At 43.8% G+C, this 20,315-nt stretch overlaps 1 protein-coding gene across 1 annotated transcript in view; it reads right to left on the bottom strand.

The window, feature by feature from the left end:
- The window catches only part of LOC124722377 (monocarboxylate transporter 10), a 447,112-nt gene extending 438,187 nt beyond the window's left edge, over positions 1 to 8,925 (bottom strand). The window contains exon 1 of the mRNA XM_047247551.1: positions 8,610 to 8,925. Within this exon, the coding sequence (XP_047103507.1) occupies positions 8,610 to 8,925 (316 nt within the window). The remainder of the gene's footprint in view (positions 1 to 8,609) is intronic.
- Positions 8,926 to 20,315: the final 11,390 nt, after the last annotated feature.

Here is a 20,315-nt window from a genome sequence, read left to right as displayed (position 1 = left end):
CCCAAGGAGTTGAGCAGTTTCGTGGCCCACTCCGTTCTTTTGTTGGCTGGGGCCAGCGCCTGCCCTCCCTGAGAGCAGAGACTGCTGTGCCGCCACTGTCATCCTCAGAGAATAATTGAGCATGACGTTTATGGCTTTCTGTATGGACATTTAAGTATGGGATGCCGTGGTGTCGCCCGAGCAGCATGAGAAAGTTGAGAAAGTTCGTTGCTTTCGCTCAAAATTTTTGGTCTTTCCAATCGAACGTGTAACCCCACCATTGCGCTTGGTGCGTAAGAGGTTGACCAATTGGTGAGATATCGCTCCAGGTGAATACCAACCTCTTGGTTTTAATGTGCCAAGAGTGGGAAATTTCTGCTGCCGTCGTCCTTTTTTTTTTTTAAATAAGTGGTATGCTGGTCCGCACATTGGCAAAGCAGAGTTTCTTTCTCTCTCTCTCTTTTTTTATGTTGCGAGTTGAGGGGAGAAAACGAAGATTCTGGGATCTTCTGAGGTCATCAGTCCCCTAGAGCTTAGAACTACTTAAACCTAACTAACCTAAGGACATCACACACATCCATGCCCGAGGCAGGATTCGAACCTGCGACCGTAGCGGTCGCGCGGTTCCAGACTGTAGCGCCTAGAACCGCTCGGCCATCCCGGCCGGCCTTGTCTATTTCATTATAGTTTTTGGTCTCTTTTTTTTTCTTGTTAATTACAAATCCGCGAGCTGCCCAGATGAAATCTTGCTGTGTTTTCTCACAGTCTTCCGTATAATTTGGTCCCACCCACCCCTCTCTCCCTCACAGTGTCAGCGTCATTTTGAGTTCTTTCTACTGAGATTTTAAATAACTTCACTCTGTCAATTTTATGTGAATTTTGTGCGTCATAAAGAGCATATAAAAATCTGTTCTACTCAGACATGACTTAGATTTCAAGATCCTTTAATTTTTCTAAACATTTCCATGGTTAGGTAAACTGCAAATAAAAATATAACCAGTTGTATACCTAAGGCGTTGTCCTCACTATGCCGGTGTTTTCTTTGTGTATATTCGACAACCAACCAACTGCTGTTTGAAGCTTAAGATAGGCACCATCGAGTTTCGAGCTTTATGATGCAGCTTGACTAAAAGAAGGAAAGATTGATAGATTATATCCCGAGACATAAGTAAAGGGGCGAGGGTGAAAATGGTGAAGAGAGACTCAACAATAAGTAGCATTAATTGGCTGTATCTTTCAAAGCACAGTTTCCATGACGGGGAAATGCGCAGACCCCGGACTGGTTCTACCAAGCGGATTAACGACGAGGGCCGATGTGCTGGCCACCATGGGTGTGGTTTTTAGGCGGTTTTTCCCACCCAATCGGTGGATACCGGGCTAGTACAAAAATCCCGCCTCAGTTACACACGATTTGCAAACATTACGAAAACTTTCGATCACTTCCACATTAATAACGCTACACACTGACAGTTGGGGAACACATATTCTGTTCAGGAGGTAATGTGGTGGCGGCAGGCGGGTCATCCGACCACCCTTAAACTAACCATGTCAAATCAAAATGGCTCTAAACACTATGGGACTTAACATCTGAGGTCATCAGTCCCCTAGACTTAGAAACTACTTAAGCCTAACTAACCTAAGGACATCACACATATCCATGCCCGAAGTAGGATTCGAACCGTAGCAGCCGCGCGGTTCCAGGCTGAAGCGCCTAGAACCGCTCGATCATAGCGGCCGGTCATGTCAAATCCATTAGTAACCACGCCGACCCTACTTCGAGGCGGGACAATGGCACAAAAAAAGAAGAAGACTATGGTGGAGAGTTTCATCAAGCCGGTCTTCGCACCGAAGACAATAACAGCAATAATAATGTCTATGTGCAAGAATTTTTCCTAATGAACGACTGCATATTTTACATACGCACCTAAGCTAATGTACAAAAATTGTTATTTATTGAGAAAAATGAGTATAGTGTAAAAGGTCTCGACGAAGGGACGCTTTATCCTTGACAGACAATCAATACAAGAATTGAAACGTCGTTATCTAGCATCCGTGTTACCAAAAGCGGCCTTTCCCCGTCGAGATGTGAAATCAAATATACAGAGGAAACACTAATAACACCAGTATTAAGGAGAAATAACTAACAAGAGAGGAAGTTGCCTCACTAAAGTACGTCTAACAGTAGAGCTGGGACAACAAAACCCCATAAATATAAGTTACAGAAAATTTCCTTCAGAAATTGTCCGCGCTTGTCACGAATCCTACTAACCGTATGACCTGGCGACGATTTATATGTCGTGATACTCAGCTTGACCTCAATATCTCAAATGAATTACGTGATACTGTGTGGAATTATCTGTACTGAAGGAGGCAGAGGGCGTAAACCAGCCTAGATTCTTCCAGAAATGGACATAAAAGCTAATTCGTCTTCAGTCCGGAGAAAGTAAACACACTGTGACATTCCAGTCTAAATACGGCCCTTGTCTTTCTCGGATTCGAGCAGATATTCGAGTACAAGCCGTTGGAGAATTTATGGATTGACGTTAATAATTTATCTATTTCACACAGACAAGGGGAGAAGGAAGATTAGGATTTCATGTCCCGCCGTTGACGATGTCATTAGACGCGCAGCATGAACTTGGATTGGGGAGCGATTGCGAAGAACATCGGCGGTGTCCTTTCAAAATGAACAATCTGGGCACTTGCCTTAAATGATTTAGGATCACCATGGAAAACTAAATTTTGATGATAGGACGGGAATTTGAACTGGCGTCTTCCCGAAGGCTTTACCACTGCGCCATTACGCTCAGTCACATACGATGGAGTGACAATGTACTGCAGCACTCACGATGATTGGTTCAAATGGCTCTGAGCACTATGCGACTTAACTTCTGAGGTCATCAGTCGCCCAAAACTTAGAACTAATTAAACCCAACTAACCTAAGGACATCACACACATCCATGCCCGAGGCAGGATTCGAGCCTGCGACCGTAGCGGTCGCTCGCCTCCAGACTGTAGCGCCTAGAACCGCACGGCCACTCCGGCCGGTACTGACGACACTAGTGCCATTGAACCGAAAGAGGTGGCGCAGTGTTTAGTACACTGGGCTCGCATTGGGGAGGACGACGGTTCAATTCCGCTCCGGCCATCCTGATTTAGGTTTTCCGTGATTTCCCTAAATTGCTTCAGGCAAATTACTTGATGGTTCCTTTGAAAGGGCACGGCCGCCTTCCTTCCCTAATCCGGTAAGACCAATGACCTCGCAGTTTGGTCTCCTCCCCCAAATCAACCCAACTACCATAATGCTATTCAAGTAGCGTGGCAGACACCGAACGATTTCAGAAAAGCGCTACTACGGTCGTATCGAGTGAAAACAGCCCTTTCGAAAGTGTACCGGCGAAGTTCAGGTAAATAGAATGGTATTTCATTTATTAAAACCCAGACCAGACCACGATTTTCTAAAAAGCAGTTAAAATAGCGTGATTTGGACTGGGGCTTGTTCATAAGATTATTAAACGGGTCACTGTTATCTCGTGTGACACGATGCAGCCTTTTCGTGGAACAGGTATCTTTGAAGGAAAAGAGACGTCTAACCGGGATTACCAGCTTGGCATATTTCAAGATCCAGTAAGCGAAGTAAGATTGAGCAACACTTCTTTTGCCTACATCTTGCATCTCGCATAGTATCTACGGAAATGAGGTAAGAAATTAGGGCACATACAGATTATTTCTTCTGTCTCCATACATGTATAGAATGTTTGATAACATCGCTACGAAGTGCCCTCCACTGTGCACTGAACAGTCGGTTATGGAGTATATAGAAGAATGTGACACAACAGCTAATGATAAGGGCAGACCAGGACAGGAGACAACGAATGGAGTACAGCTTGTCAAATCACGACACACCGATAAGCCCAAATATTATGAGCACGTGCTTCATAGCGTGTTGGTCCACATTTCGAACGCAATGCAGCACCGATATTTTTTTTAAGGGACAGTATTTACCAAACTTCAATTAACATCCGTGAGGAGCAGGCTACAAGAATTTTCGGCCCCTCGCAATCGTTCCTAACACGCCAGGAATTTTCGAGAAGGTGGGTCAATAATTTCTTCGACAATGGCTACTTTGTAGTGGCGTTGAAGCTAAAAATTACGAACATTTACTGTAAAAACTATAGTTTGATAGAACTATAACATTTAAAATTTTCTGAGGTCTTTTTTACGAGGTCGTGCTGAAAAGCAACGCCTTCGAATTTCTTTGCAAAAACTATTAAAGCTATTTTAAATAAAACGAAGGTTATTGACATTCTACGTCTTTATTTTTCATGTGTACGTATTTATTTCTCAACATAATCACTCTGGCGACGGAAACATTTCTCCCAACGAGACACCAGTTTTTTAATACCATCTCAGTAGAATGTTTGACTTGTTGACGGAGCCATAACATCACCTCTGCTTGCACCACTTCATCACTATCAAAGTGAAGTCCTCGAAAGGATTCTTCAAGTTTTGGAAACAGATGAAAATCGGATGGGGCCAAGTTGGGACTGTATGAAGGATGATGTATGAAAGTGAACCGAAGGCGACGGATTGTTGCAGACGTCGCAGCGCTCGTGTGTGGTCCGGCAGTGTCATGCTTCGAATTAGTGCCTTCAGGTTTCTGACGGTTCTCACGCACCGACATAGTTACGTAACACACCGCCACGTTACACTCTAAAACTCGGAGCCTTCTAGCGGCAGAGGGTTGCTACTTGCGTCAGCGAAACAGGAAAGTCAACCAAGTAATATGCATGACATGTCATACGGAAACCGATATTGGAAACAGAATAAAAAAAATCGGCGGCTTTACTTTTCAGCAAGCCCTTGTATTAAAATCTTCCTTTGCAGTTACTGATCACCCAGATAGAATGAAAATTTATTCAGTCTCTCCGTTCAAGAGCAAAAACTGGAACATGTGGACTTTAGATGCCTTGATTAGAAACATGGCACCTTACAGTCTCACAAGCCAGTACCTTGCTGCAGTGCAGCTTACTGTCTTAAATTAATGGCATTACATTACTTCCAGAGTAGTTGAATTAATAGTCAAGGTAAACATCGCAGAAATACTGCGAGTAATGTAAGGAGCTGGGACATGCAATTAATTTTTACCTCGCTTTGACTGTTCAGGTTATAATATTCTCTTGAGCTAATTGAATACTTAATTGCGCTCTTTAGCGTAACAGGTCGGTGGACAAGTTGGCTTAAAGGCACACGCTTTTCCGTGCGCTCGTATAGAATTGGTGCCTTTTTAGACAGTAACTCAGCAAAAGTGCACTTACAACCATTGATACTTGGCAAATTTTTCTCGATTTGACGCTACCTATCCTGCTCTGATTTTGCATTTGTTTCTTTTCCCAATCCATGGACAATTACTGGGAGAGTTATGCAATGGGACGTTTACCGTGCAACCACCATCTATAGTGTGGAGAAAATAAAGCTGAACAGGAACATGTTTATGAGACTGATGAGAAACTGACTTTCGTTAATGAACAAGAAACCTGCCTATCCCAGAAAATGCAGGAAACCGTGATCTCGGTGCCACAATCGGTTGCTGTCACATGTCTACACATACTCATTTCCTGCATAATCTGTCCGAGAGCTTGGCTGTGCCATCACTTTTGAGCGACTGTGAGCAGCAGACGTCTTTAGTGACCAGATGAATGCAACGCCAAACGGTGATGGCGATAAAACAAGGTGTGTTTTGGCAAATCTTAGTGGCAAAGTAACGTGAAACGGGCTCTGTAGAGAACAGAGATCGTACCTATCCGAAAAGAGTTCGAACACCAGAAAACACAGAACGAATGAAAAAAAGCGGTAATAGTATCCGACGAAATCTCAATGCTATTTGTTTGTGGCAAGTGGAAATAAAGAAATCGTCGGGTAGAAAACATAATCAGGATGGACCAGCATCTGTATTTTTACAAATTAAATTTTGTGCATGAGTTAATATGTCCAGACGAGTGTTCACGTGTTGAGTTCTCCCGGTGGTTGTGAGGGAAGTCGAATGTTGATTTTCGGTTCCTCAGTTATTTGTTTCTTCAGATGAGGCCTGGTTGTGCCTGTCAGAGTATGTGAACTCACAGAACAGAAACAAGGGTTAATCTCGCGTCAGTCGTATTGTAAAAATTTTCTGCGCCAGTTAAATTTTGCCCATCCTGTATAAACTGGTTCTTTTGTCCCGGCTGATATCGAATAACACGCTCCAGCAAAAATTCGAGCCTCACCTTCATTCTAATTTTAAGAAGAGTTTGTGATCTACGTAATTGGCGGAGACTACTTTGTATTCTGTCGCGGGTATTTCGACTTAGTTTCCACGTAGATTAAAATCTATCTGAAGAAACATAGGTACAGCGACAGATAGCTGAAATACCCCGTTCTCCATCTCTGACGTTTAAAAAAGGCCTTACTGGGCCCTAATGGCCGTTTTGTTGTGTGTGTTGCAGAGTCGCCACCATCGTCGATTTGCTTGCGACATGCTACAGCGCTGCAGAGTATGCGTGCGCAGTGTGGTCCAAATCCACCCAATCAAACACAGTTGCTACGAGCTAAACGAAACTCTACAAGCTCCTAAGCATAGCACCAGCTACTCATCGTGAAGTAGCTGCCATCGCGGAGAGAACAAATCAGGCTCATGAGGAAAACCATCCATGTCAAACATATTCCAGCAGCCCCAAGGCTGTGGTCCAGAAGTAGTTTCCTGAAGGCCATTGCAAACAACAGCAGCAATGGCAAGGAAATAATAGTGGATTTCTGGACGTGAGAATAACTCTACATCGTCTCTCCCTTCGGAAATCCTCCCACCTCGGCATGAACAGAACTGGATCGTCCGCCTACGTTCTGAAGTTGGAAGCTACAGGAGTTATCTCCAGAAATGTCACTACTCTGAGACTGCGGAGAAGCACAGTCAATGGAATTCTCTACTGGATTGTCAACTATGCCTTGCATCTTGCGCAGATCTGCTTGCAGCTCTGAGCGCAACTGAAGTTGCAAGAATTTGGTCAACAGTAGTGTAACTTGATAATTCCTTCTCTCATTTGTTTTGATGATAATTACCAGGTATTTTATCTGTTTTTGACTCGTATAAATAAATAATTACTGTCGTTAAGAAGCATTCTTCAAGTGGTACCGCGAAGACTCCAGAATCAAACCTACATCATTAATTCAGAGTTTTCTCGCCGAGTAATAGGCAATATTGGGCTATTCTCCATATCTTTTTTGCCACAACGCGCCAGTAATGGATATACTTAACGCGCTGTACAGTTCTGGAACGGTGAAAAATTAACAAAAATAAGGGTTTCTGATTCTCAAACGAATGGACATTTTATTATTCACAGTACATCATTACTGACCTATAACAAAACACTATAAATAATTTTACTTACAACGCCTGATACTGAAATATTGTACGATTCAGTATTAGGGTAAAATATTTTATATATTTATGTCCCCCACCAGAATCATACTAGTCGCCCATCATTTGATCAAGATGTCAACACACTGTACATTACTTAACAACCTAGTGAAATTTTCAGTTATCACAAATGGAAAGCATATGTTTTAGTACACCAACTATTTATGCCACAGACAAAAGCAAATGAGGTAGTAATATAAGAAGATATAAGAAAACATTATATTTTAAACAAGAGAGACACTAAGTTTGCACAGAGAGATGTGTTGTGTCATGAATGGTACTCAGACTAGATTCTTATGTTGTAAAACATGTAAATAGACTGTCGCTTGATAACTGGCGAAGAAAAAAATGGCTCTGAGAACTATGAGACTTAAACAAGAGAGACACTACGTTTGCACAGAGAGATGTGTTGTGTCATGAATGGTACTCAGACTAGATTCTTATGACGTAAAACATGTAAATAGACTGTCGCTTGATAACTGGCGAAGAAAAAAATGGCTCTGAGAACTATGAGACTTAACATCTGAGGCCATCAGTCCCCTAGAACTTCAGAACTACTGAAACCTAACTAACCTAAGGACATCACACACATCCATGCCCGAGGCAGGATTCGAACCTGAGACCGTAGCGGTCGCACGGTTCCAGACGACGCGCCTAGAACCGCTCGGCCACACCGGCCGGCCCAACTGGCGAAGAATCCGGTGACAACGTACATAAATATAAAGATTTTAAGCCAACCGAAGTGATCTCTCCTCGACGAAGTTTACTGAATCATAGCCGCGGCACGCGATAGGAAGTTTTTGGTTACACTGAAACAGTGAGAACTTTTACAGCAGCACGGATACATTCGGAGTAACAGGTGCGCGTATGCCGGTACTTTTGCAAGCGATGAAGATCAGCCAAAAAATTGTTGTAAATAGTCACGAGTGTACGAGGATGCTTCCTGGATAAGATAATAAAATAAACACAGACCTGCCTGCCTAACGGACAGTCCTTTCGGTGTATTTAGGTGAACCGTAAACAAAGGAACCTGGATCAAAAATAAACGAGTAGACGAGATAACTAGCGACGACGTAGAGAGTAGGCACGAAATGATCCTGATAGCGCCGACCAATTACAGTTGTGCCTTCGAAATACGGTAATACTAAAAAAGAACGACTGAAGTGAGGGAATACTCACAGGCCTTGGAAGACGCCTCGGAGACTCCGTTGCGCTCCAGCTTGGCGAGCAGCTGCACGTAGAAGACGCTGTAGGAGTTGATGACCCCGAAGATGATGCCATTGCAGAGGAAGCTGGCTGCGACGATGAAGAGCGGGCGCGGGCGCGAGCACTCGCCGGCGCCGGCCTGCACGTGCTGCGGCTGCTCCTGCGCCTCCACCTGCAGCTGCTCCCTTGCCGCCATCGCGCACCACACTGCCGCTTCCCGGCCGTCGGCTCCCCGTCCCTCTCGCCCCACCCCCGCCACCGGGTCACGTGGCCCGCTCGGCGCGCGCATCGAGCGGCAGCGAGGCTGACCTTCCGCACGCCGTCTCGCCACTGGCCGACCTGTACCGGGCATCGCTTCCTTGCCTGCGAGCGCTGCAATATGTGTGACTGGGTACTCGGTAAAAATTCGCCCACAGCTCCGAGCGCTGTAGATAGAACTCTCAGAAAAGAAACAATTCATGATGTTTATATCTACATCTGGAAGATTTCAGATAGATTGTACAGGGTGATTCAAAAAGAATACCACAACTTTAGGAATTTAAAACTCTGCAACGACAAAAGGCAGAGCTAAGCACTATCTGTCGGCGAATTAAGGGAGCTATAGAGTTTCATTTAGTTGTACATTTGTTCGCTTGAGGCGCTGTTGACTAGGCGTCAGCGTCAGTTGATGCTAAGATGGCGACCGCTCAACAGAAAGCTTTTTGTGTTATTGAGTACGGCAGAAGTGAATCGACGACAGTTGTTCAGCGTGCATTTCGAACGAAGTATGGTGTTAAACCTCCTGATAGGTGGTGTATTAAACATTGGTATAAACAGTTTACAGAGAATGGGTGTTTGTGCAAAGGGAAAAGTTCTGGACGGCCGAGAACGAGTGATGAAAATGTAGCACGCATCCAGCAAGCATTTGTTCGCAGCCCAGGAAAATCGACTCGCAGAGCTAGCAGAGAGCTGCAAATTCCACAATCAACTGTATGGAGAGTCCTACGAAAAAGGTTAGTTATGAAACCTGAACGTCAACTACCCGAGGCGATGAATCGGCCGCCAGGCAGCCCGTGACAGAGCACTTCATCACTGGCCTCCAAGAAGCCCTGATCTTACCCCCTGCGATTTTTTCTTATGGGGATATGTTAAGGATATGGTGTTTCGGCCACCTCTCCCAGCCACCATTGATGATTTGAAACGAGAAATAACAGCAGCTATCCAAACTGTTACGCCTGATATGCTACAGAGAGTGTGGAACGAGTTGGAGTATCGGGTTGATATTGCTCGAGTGTCTGGAGGGGGCCATATTGAACATCTCTGAACTTGTTTTTGAGTGCAAAAAAACTTTTTAAATACTCTTTGTAATGATGTATAACAGAAGGTTATATTATGTTTCTTTCATTAAATACACATTTTTAAAGTTGTGGTATTCTTTTTGAATCACCCTGTATAATGGTAAGACAGAGATTTAGGATCCAGGTTTTAAATTGTAAGACATTTCCAGGGGCAGATGTGGACTCTGACCACAATCTATTGGTAATGAACTGTAGATTAAAACTGATGAAACTGCAAAAAGGTGGGAATTTAGGGAGATGGGACTTGGATAAACTGAAAGAACCAGAGGTTGTACAGACTTTCAGGGACAGCATAAGGGAACAATTGACAGGAATGGGGAGAAGAAATACAGTAGAAGAAGAATGGGTAGCTTTGAGGACTGAAATAGTGAAGGCAGCAGAGGATGAAGTAGGTAAAAAGACGAGGGCTAGTAGAAATACATGGATAACAGAAGAGATACTGAATTTAATTGATGAAAGGAGAAAACACAAAAATGTGGTAAGTGAAGCAGGCAAAAAGGAATACAAACGTCTCAAAAACGAGATCGTCAGGAAGTGCAAAATGGCTAAGCAGGGATGGCTAGAGGACAAATGTAAGGATGTAGAGGCTTATCAAAAATGGTTCAAATGACTCTGAGCACTATGCGACTTCTGAGGTCATCAGTCACCTAGAACTTAGAACTAATTAAACCTAACTAACCTAAGGACATCACATACATCCATGCCCGAGGCAGGATTCGAACCTGCGACTGTAGCGGTCGCCCGGCTCCAGACTGCAGCGCCTAGAACCGCACGGCCACTCCAGCCGGCAGAGGCTTATCTCACGAGGGGTAAGATAGATACTGCCTACAGGAAAATTAAAGAGACCTTTGCAGAAAGGAGAACCACTTGCATGAAAATCAAGAGCTCGGATGGAAATCCAGTTCTAAGCAAAGAAGGGAAAGCAGAAAGGTGGAAGGAGTATATAGAGGGTCTATACAGGGGCGATGTCCTTGAGGACAATATTATGGAAATGGAAGTGGATGTAGATGAAGATGAAATGGGAGATACGATACTGCGTGAAGAGTTTGACAGAGCACTGAAAGACCTAAGTCGAAACAAGGCCCCGGGAGTAGACAACATTCCATTAGAACTACTGACAGCCTTGGGAGAGCCAGTCCTGACAAAACTCTACCATCTAGTGAGCAAGATGTATGAGACAGGCGAAATTCCATAAGACTTCAAGAAGAATATAATAATTCCAATCCCAAAGAAAGCAGGTGTTGACAGATGTGAAAATTACCGAACTATCAGTTTAATAAGTCACAGCTGCAAAATACTAACGCGAATTCTTTACAGACGAATGGAAAAACTGGTAGAAGCCGACCTTGGGGTAGATCAGTTTGGATTCCGTAGAAATGGTGGAACACGTGAGGCAATACTGACCCTACGACTTATCTTAGAAGAAAGATTAAGGAAAGGCAAACCTACATTTCTAGCATTTGTAGACTTAGAGAAAGCTTTTGACAATGTTGATTGGAATACTCTCTTTCAAATTCTAAAGATGTCAGGGGTAAAATACAGGGAGCGAAAGGCTATTTACAATTTGTACAGAAAGCAGATGGCAGTTATAAAGAGTCGAGGCAACATGAAAGGGAAGCAGTGGTTGGGAGGGGAGTGAGACAGGGTTGTAGCTCTCCCCGATGCTATTCAATCTGTATATTGAGCAAGCAGTAAAGGAAACAAAAGAAAAGTTTGGAGTAGGTATTAAAATCCATGGAGAAGAAATAAAAACTTTGAGGTTCGCCGTTGACATTGTAATTCTGTCAGGGACAGCAAAGGATTTGGAAGAGCAGTTGAATGGAATGGACTGTGTCTTGAAAGGAGGGTATAAGATGAACATCAACAAAAGCAAAACGAGGATAATGGAATGTAGTCGAATTAAGTCAGGTGACGCTGAGGGAATTAAATTAGGAAATGAGACACTTCAAGTAGTAAAGGAGTTTTGCTATTTGGGGAGCAAAATAACTGATGATGGTCGAAGTAGACAGGATATAAAATGTAGACTGGCAATGGCAAGGAAAGCGTTTCTGAAGAAGAGAAATTTGTTAACATCGAGTATTTGTATGGAGTGTAGACACGTATGGTAGTGAAACGTGGACGATAAATAGTTTGGACAAGAAGAGAATAGAAGATTTTGAAATGTGGTGCTACAGAAGAATGCTGAAGATTAGATGGGTAGATCACATAACTAATGAGGAAGTATTGAATAGGATTGGGGAGAAGAGAAGTTTGTGGCACAACTTGACCAGTTGGTAGGACATGTTCTGAGGCATCAAGGGATCACCAATTTAGCACTGGAGGGCAGCGTGGGGGGTAAAAATCGTAGAGGGAGACCAAGAGATGAATACACTAAGCAGATTCAGAAGGATGTAGGCTTCAGTATGTAGTGGGAGATGAAGAAGCTTGCACAGGATAGAGTAGCATGGAGAGCTGCATCAAACCAGTCTCAGGACTGAAGACCACAACAACAACAACATATCTACATCTAAACGCTGCGACTCACTGTTAAGTGCACGGCAGCCAAAACCCAAGCGGTCCTGGTTGGTCATTCTATGTTCATTAGCCTGAAATATCGGGAATCCGTGCAAACTTTAATCCTGAATGACATAAATACTAACTGCTCTTCCTCAACAACGAGTCCATGAGCAATAATAGGTGAAACGCTAAACTGGGCTGAACACATAGCTACAATGTCCGAGAAGGCATCAACATCTCTCCGTGCCCTACAAGAATATAAATAGCTCTTTCCTTTTGACGTAAAAAAGAAACTTGTACGGCGGCTTATTGTTGATTACTGCGATGACATCTTGCAACGTATTTTTCAGGAAACCTCACGGCGCCTAGATCTAATGATTCTTTTTATTGTGCTTATTTCGTCTCGAGCTGCCCAGGTATTTGGCCGATTACATTGTTATATAATACTGGATGTATCAAAAGGTAAGGTCAATCCTTGATGATATAACAGAGAACTTTATCATCTACAAAAAAAGTTACTACAAATCTTCCGTATTCGTCACCGTTCTGGCGTTACGTATGCAACACAGGCCGCCTGATTACTGAGGCCAAGCGGTTCTAGGCGTTACAGTCTGAAACCGCGCGACCGCTACGGTCGCAGGTTCGAATCCTGCCTCGGACATGGATGTGTGTGATGTCCTTAGGTTAGTTTGGTTGAAGTAGTTCTAAGCTCTAGGGGACTGATGGCCACAGCAGTTAAGTCCCATAGTGCTCAGAGCCATTTGAACCATTTTGAACCAAATTCCTGCTGACGATTCACCTCTGTCGCCGTGTGAATCTTTGCAACGATCTCGTCTTTACTTGTTATCTCCGATCTGTACGCTTTCTCTTTGGTAAACCCCAGAGATAGAAGTTCATTGGTGTCAGATCGGGGAACCGTGGTAGCCCAGGAATGGGACCGCCCCTTCCAGTTCATGTAGCTGGAAACTGGTCGTCCAACCACTGTCGTACCCGTAGTTGGAAATGTGCTGCAGCACCGTCTAGTTGACACCGCAGATGTTTTCTTGTGGAAGGGGCGTTTCAACCAGTATTATCAGAAGCACACCTTCTAAGAAATTCAGGTAATCAGCACCCCATTCTGTCGTCCGAAGGTACCTGCCCACGCATAACACTGAACGTTGTTTGGAATGAGGCGGAACGAGTTACATGACCATTCTTGTCAACATAGATGTGTAAGTAATGTCCGTTCGAAAGACCATCTCTTTTTAGTCTTGACTCGTCAGTCCGAAAAAACAGCTTCACGAAATCTGATTGGTCATTAATCAGCTGTAATAGCCGCTGATAATATGCGAGACGATATCCATGATCTTGTGGCTTTAATTCTTGCACGGTGTTCAGATGCTACGGATGAAATCCTTGCCGCTGAAGTTCTTGCCAAACGGATGATTGAGGGAGTCCTGGATCCCCCGTATACCGATAAATGGACGTGCTTCCACAGTATCAAGAATTTCTCCTTCACGATCGTGAACATGTCTTGGTCGACCATCATGATGCGTAGGTTGTAGCAGTCCTGTATCCACCATGCGCTGAAGAAGCGCTTGAAATACCCGTCTAGTTCAAATGGCTCTGAGCACTATGCGACTTAACTTCTGAGGTCATCAGTCGCCTAGAACTTAGAACTAATTAAACCTAACTAACCTAAGGACATCACACACATCCATGCCCGAGGCAGGATTCGAACCTGCGACCGTAGCTGTCCCGTGGTTCCGGACTGAGCGCCTAGAACCGCTAGACCACCGCGGCCGGCGAAATACCCGTCTCCTTGGATGGCGTCGTTGCGGAAATCTCTCTCGGTATTCTGTTTTAGCCGCATTACCATTACAGAAACCGTTAGCAAAGTACAAGTTCCGGTATTCCTCGTTACTAAAAGTTGTGGATGTTCGTACACGGAATTCACTTTTGCAAATGATAGCTTCAGTCGTCTTGTCCAGAATCACACAAGGCTAAACAAAAGAAACACAGTATTAGTAACATTTAATGCTGTACTTAGATACAGAGGCGTACATAAATGGCAGCTAAAGGAAATCACGCGATGGCACGATGGCTGGCAACGTATGAAATTTAGTATGGCGTGCAAACAAGCCATATCTTAACCACTTTTTCTGTACGAGGACAATACACACAAGTAAGATGAGAAAAGCGTTTACTGATATTAGCATTCTAAAGAAAGAGAAACTCCCCATTTTGGAGTGACGAATGCGGAGAAATTTTATTAAATTTTTTTGTTGCAAATAAGGTCGTGTATCATCTCATCAAGGAGTGACCTTAACTTTTGATATACCCTGTATATCACAATTACATAAAATTTATTTTGTTAATAAAGCAATTTCGATAAATCTCAACATTTATTAGCTACAAGTAATCACTACAAATAACATAAACATATAAACATTCTTATTCTTCAGATGAGGATGTTAAAAGTGGCAATCGTTTTTCACTGCAGTAAGTTTTACAGGTTTCATCACTGGAATTAAATAACTTATCGGTCAAGAGATTAGCACTGTACAACAATAATCAATAATTATAAAATTATTAAATTGCTGCATACAGTTTCTTCTGCTGATAGCAGTTGCTGGTATGCACCTGTAGGTGGAACAGGTGATGATCAGCTGCGTTCGATATATCTGTGACACCCGACTCTTTATCATATTTCACCATCTTTTATGCACAGCCATCCCGACTATGTACAGACAAGCGCAGACATTTCCATACACTCTGTCTTGTCTACTGTGTTATCAACGTGCCCTGTCCCTTAAATCTCTCCTCGACCTCAACAGTCTTGTCTTAACAATATAGCAGAACCACTCGTTTCCATCAGAGCAAAATCTTTTCCCTCCTCCTTTATCAATCAGCCGCTTTCTCGAAGTCCTTTATAGTATCTGACTCTGGAATGACCTCTGTCATTGTATCAGAAAACTGAATAACATCTCCTCCAGCTTCAAAGGTCAGTTAATGACATATCTAATGAAGCAACAATAATGTTTACCTATGTCCCTGTACGCACTCGTTACTCCATTACATCCTTCTTTCCAGTCATATCTTCCTCATTTCCCACTGCTCTTGGCTAGTGCTGTCTAACCTACATTTATTTTCTTCAGAACTCGCTATGGCACAAAATATCACTTTGTGTACCTATAAATACATTTTGTATCTGCCACTACAACTATTGTTATTATCATTATTATTATTAGTTGCAGCAGCAGCAGTAGTAGCACTACTAGTGTCAACTTTATTAGTTCTTAGTCAGTAAAATTTATTCATATTGTCTCTACATACATTAAATCCATTTTAATTCTATTTTATTACTATTTGGAATATTAAAAGTGTTGTTATAGCTAACCGATTATAGGTTAAAATGATACTGTATAAAAAAAATACTGAATGATTGAAACCCAAGTCCGAGGTAAGAGCCAGCCTGGAGACCCTAATCTTGTCGCATTAAATAAATAAATAAATAAAAATAAATACTCCCCATTTTAGCACTTATTAGGGCTTCTTCCCATTTTATTTGCATATAGAGTCAGGCGCGGATCCAAGCGCTGGGTCATTACCCTCCTCCAGAGAAAAATTTACCCAACACATTTATATCGTTAAATTCGTAATTTTCCAAACTTACAAACCAATTTTTGGTAAATAACGTAGCATGAAAAATAACTGTCTCGAAAATGGTGAGGAATTCCGCTTTTTAGCCGGCCGAGGCGGCCGAGCGGTTCTAGACGCTACAGTCTGGAACCGCGCGATCGGTACGGTCGCAGGTTCGAATCCTGCCTCGGGCATGGATGTGTGTGTTGTCCTTAGGTTAGTTAGGTTTAAGTAGTTCTAAGTTCTAGGGGACTGATGACCTTAGAAGTTAAGTCCCATAGTGCTCAGAGCCAATTCCGCTTTTTAGCCAGCCGGGGTGCCGAGCGGTTCTAGGTGCTACAATCTGAAGCCGCGCGACCGCTATGGTCGCAGGTTCGAATCCTGCCCCGGGCATGGATGTGTGTGATGTCCTGAGGTTAGTTAGGTTTAAGTAGTTCTAAGTTCTAGGGGACTGATGACCTCAGCAGTTAAGTCCCATAGTGCTCAGAGCCATTTGAACCAATTCCGCTTTTTAGTTGCTTGCCTGAGAGATGCGCTGGCGGACTGACAGCCTGCAGGAAACATTCCAGCCACTGAAGGCGCCCATTCACATGGTGCCTACAACAAATCCTCCATGGTCTTGCGTTCAGTCAGGTTGAGCAGGGCAAGACAGAAAGAGAAAGATCTTCCACCAAGGAAAACATTACGCAGAGATTGACCTTTCCCGAACATAGCTGCATTTCTAGATTTCCGGTAAGCGGTTGTCACGGTGCCCCATTGCAGACTGTTAACGAAGGTCCGAGCATACGGAATAGGTTCCCAGATACGTTAGCGGCTCGAAGACTTCTTAAGTAATAGAACCTAGTGCATTGTCCTCGACAGATAGTGTTCATCATGAATAAGGATGTCATCAAGAGTGCCTAAGGGAAGTGTGATCCAACCGCTCTTATATTCTCTCTCTCTCTCTCTCTCTCTCTATATATATATATATATATATATATATATATTCTGACGGAAGGGTGAGCAGCTGGAGCAATTTATGGTTGTTTTTTGACGTCACTGTGGTGTCGTTGTTGAGTGACCGTAGGAGGATGCAGGATGACTTAAAGAGAATTTCTAATTTGTACGATGAATGGCAGCGTGCTCTGAATGTAAAAAAAATGTAAGTTAATATAGACGAGTAGGAAAAACAATCATGTCACGTTCGAATACAGCATTAGCAGTGTGCTGTTTTACACAGTATCATCTGCTAAATAGCTAGTCGTAACGTTGCAAAACCAGATGGCAGTTATAAGAGTCGAGGGACATGAAAGGGAAGCAGTTGTTGGGAAGGGAGTAAGACAGGGTTGTAGCTTCTCCCCGATGTTATTCAATCTGTATATTGAGCAAGCAGTAAAGGAAACAAAAGAAAAATTCGGAGTAGGTATTAAAATCCATGGAGAAGAAATAAAAACTTTGAGATTCGCCGATGACATTGTAATTCTGTCAGAGACAGCAAAGGACTTGGAAGAGCAGTTCAATGGAATGGATAGCGTCTTGAAAGGAGGATATAAGATGAACATCAACAAAAGCAAAACGAGGATAATGGAATGTAGTCGAATTAAGTCAGGTGATGCTGAGGGAATTAGATTAGGAAATGAGACACTTAAAGTAGTAAAGGGGTTTTGCTATTTGGGGAGCAAAATAACTGATGATGGTCGAAGTAGAGAGGATATAAAATGTAGACTGGCAATGGCAAGGAAAGCGTTTCTGAAGAAGAGAAATTTGTTAACATCGAGTATAGATTTAAGTGTCAGGAAGTCGTTTCTGAAAGTATTTGTATGGAGTGTAGCCATGTATGGAAGTGAAACATGGACGATAAATAGTTTGGACAAGAAGAGAATAGAAGCTTTCGAAATGTGGTGCTACAGAAGAATGCTGAAGATTAGATGGGTAGATCACATAACTAATGAGGAAGTATTGAATAGGATTGGGGAGAAGAGAAGTTTGTGGCACAACTTGACCAGTTGGTAGGACATGTTCTGAGGCATCAAGGGATCACCAATTTAGTATTGGAGGGCAGCGTGGAGGGTAAAAATCGTAGAGGGAGACCAAGAGATGAATACACTAAACAGATTCAGAAGGATGTAGGTTGCAGTAGGTACTGGGAGATGAAGAAGCTTGCACAGGATAGAGTAGCATGGAGAGCTGCATCAAACCAGTCTCAGGACTGAAGACCACAACAACAACAACAACGTTGCAAAGCGATACCAAACGGAACGAGTATGTCAGGCTGGCAATAGGGAAGGCGAATGGCCAACTTTTTTATTGGAAGAATATTGGGAAAGTGTAGCTCATCTATAAAAGGAACGACGTATAGAACGTTAGTGCGACCCATTCTTGAGTACTGCTCGTGTGTTTGTGATCCCCACCAGCTCAGATTAAAATAGACACAACAGCATTTCAGAGACGTTCTGATAGATTTGTTCAAAATGTGTGTGAATTCCTATGGGACCAAACTGCTGAGGTCATCAGTCCCTAGACTTACACACTACTTAAACTAACTTATGCTAAAGACAACACACACACCCATGCCCGAGGGAAGACTCGAATCTCCGGCGGGAGTGGCCGCTAGATTTGTTACTGGTAGATTCTGTCACCACGTAAGCATCACCGATATGCTTCGTCAACTAAAACTGGAGTACCTGGAGGGACGACGACGCTGTTTTCGCGAGGTACTACTGCAGAAATTTAGAGAACCGGCGTTTGAGGTCAACTGCAGAACGATTCTGCCGCCGCCAACGAACATTAGGATAAAAAGAGAGAAATTATGGCTCGTACGGAGGCTTATAGATAGTCGTTTTTTCCTCTGCTACCTCTGGATCACAGGGTCCTGGGTTCGATATGCGGCCGGGTTGCCAGCCGTTGTGGCCGAGCGGTTCTAGGCGCTTCAGTCTGGAACCGCGCGACCGCTACGGTCGGAGGTTCGAATCCTGCCTCGGGCATGGATGTGTGTGATGTCCTTAGGTTAGTTAGGTTTAAGCAGTTCTAAGTTCTAGGGGACTGATGACCTCAGATGTTAGGTCCCATAGTGCTCAGAGCCAGAGGCGGCCGGGTTGGGGATTTTCTCTGCCCGGGGACTGGGTGTTTGTGTTATCCTCATCATTTCATCATTATCATTTGTGACAGTGGCTAGATTGGATTGTTTAAAAATTGGTCTATGTAAAAATTGGGACTTCGCACGGAGGCTGATGACAGCGCAGTTGAGCGTCTCACAAACCAGACATCGTCATTGATACATGATGGTCCCCTGGACGTTAGAAAAGGCGGGACATGGTTCTTAATACGGTGTGTAACCACCACGAACGGTAATTCATGCTCTGCAACGTACTGCCCTGCGGGCCACAAGGTTCGTAAGGATTTCTTGTGGTAGGGCGTTCCATTCCTCTGCCAGCGCGTTTGACAACTGCCGAATAGTCGTTGGTGCATGTGGATCTGCTGCAATACGTCTCCCCAACGCATCCCACTCGTGCTCGATGGAATATAAGTTGGGGGAACAGTCAGGCCGGTCTATAAGCCGAATATCCTCTCGTTCCACGAGTTACCCACCTGCTCTGTCCGATGTGGTCGCACAGTGTCATCAATAAAGATGAAGTCAGGGCCAAATAACAATGTTGACCGGTGAGTGAACCGTGGTCACAGAGTTGGAGGTCTGTACCTCCCATTCCATAACACCTGGACCACCAAAACGATCATGTTCTACTCTGTTCCTCGATGCATCACATGTCCAATCGCTCACCATGTGAGGGTCCGTCCAGAATCACAGTGCTGACAAGATCGGCTCTCATCCAAGGAGAGCACGTGACATCACTCGTCGTTGGTCCAGTTCCTTTGCTCTTGGCATTATCGCAAACGGTGGCGCAGATGTGTGGGTGTGAACGAAATACAACGCACTGATCTTCGGGGAAAGAGATGACTCCTGTGCAGCCGCTATCCCCTGTGGAACGTGAGACTGCGTACCACGCAGCTCTGTTAAATGTGGTTGTAATTGTGCCCGCTGTTTGACGTGGATTCGTTCTTGCCTGTTGCGCAATGTAGCTGTCATTTGCTGCCGTAATAGACCGTGGACGTCCACCTTCTCTCCTTAGCGCCGCAGTTCCTTTGGTTTGGAACGCACCCCATTCACATGAAACAATGCTGTGAGCAATACCAAACTCCTGGACTAACTCGTCACACTTCGTCCTTCGAAGTTTCCCGATGATTATTC

Source organism: Schistocerca piceifrons, chromosome X (assembly GCF_021461385.2).
Source record: "Schistocerca piceifrons isolate TAMUIC-IGC-003096 chromosome X, iqSchPice1.1, whole genome shotgun sequence".
NCBI classification, from domain to species: Eukaryota; Metazoa; Arthropoda; class Insecta; order Orthoptera; family Acrididae; genus Schistocerca; species Schistocerca piceifrons.
This window is presented reverse-complemented; position numbering and strand designations above follow the sequence as displayed.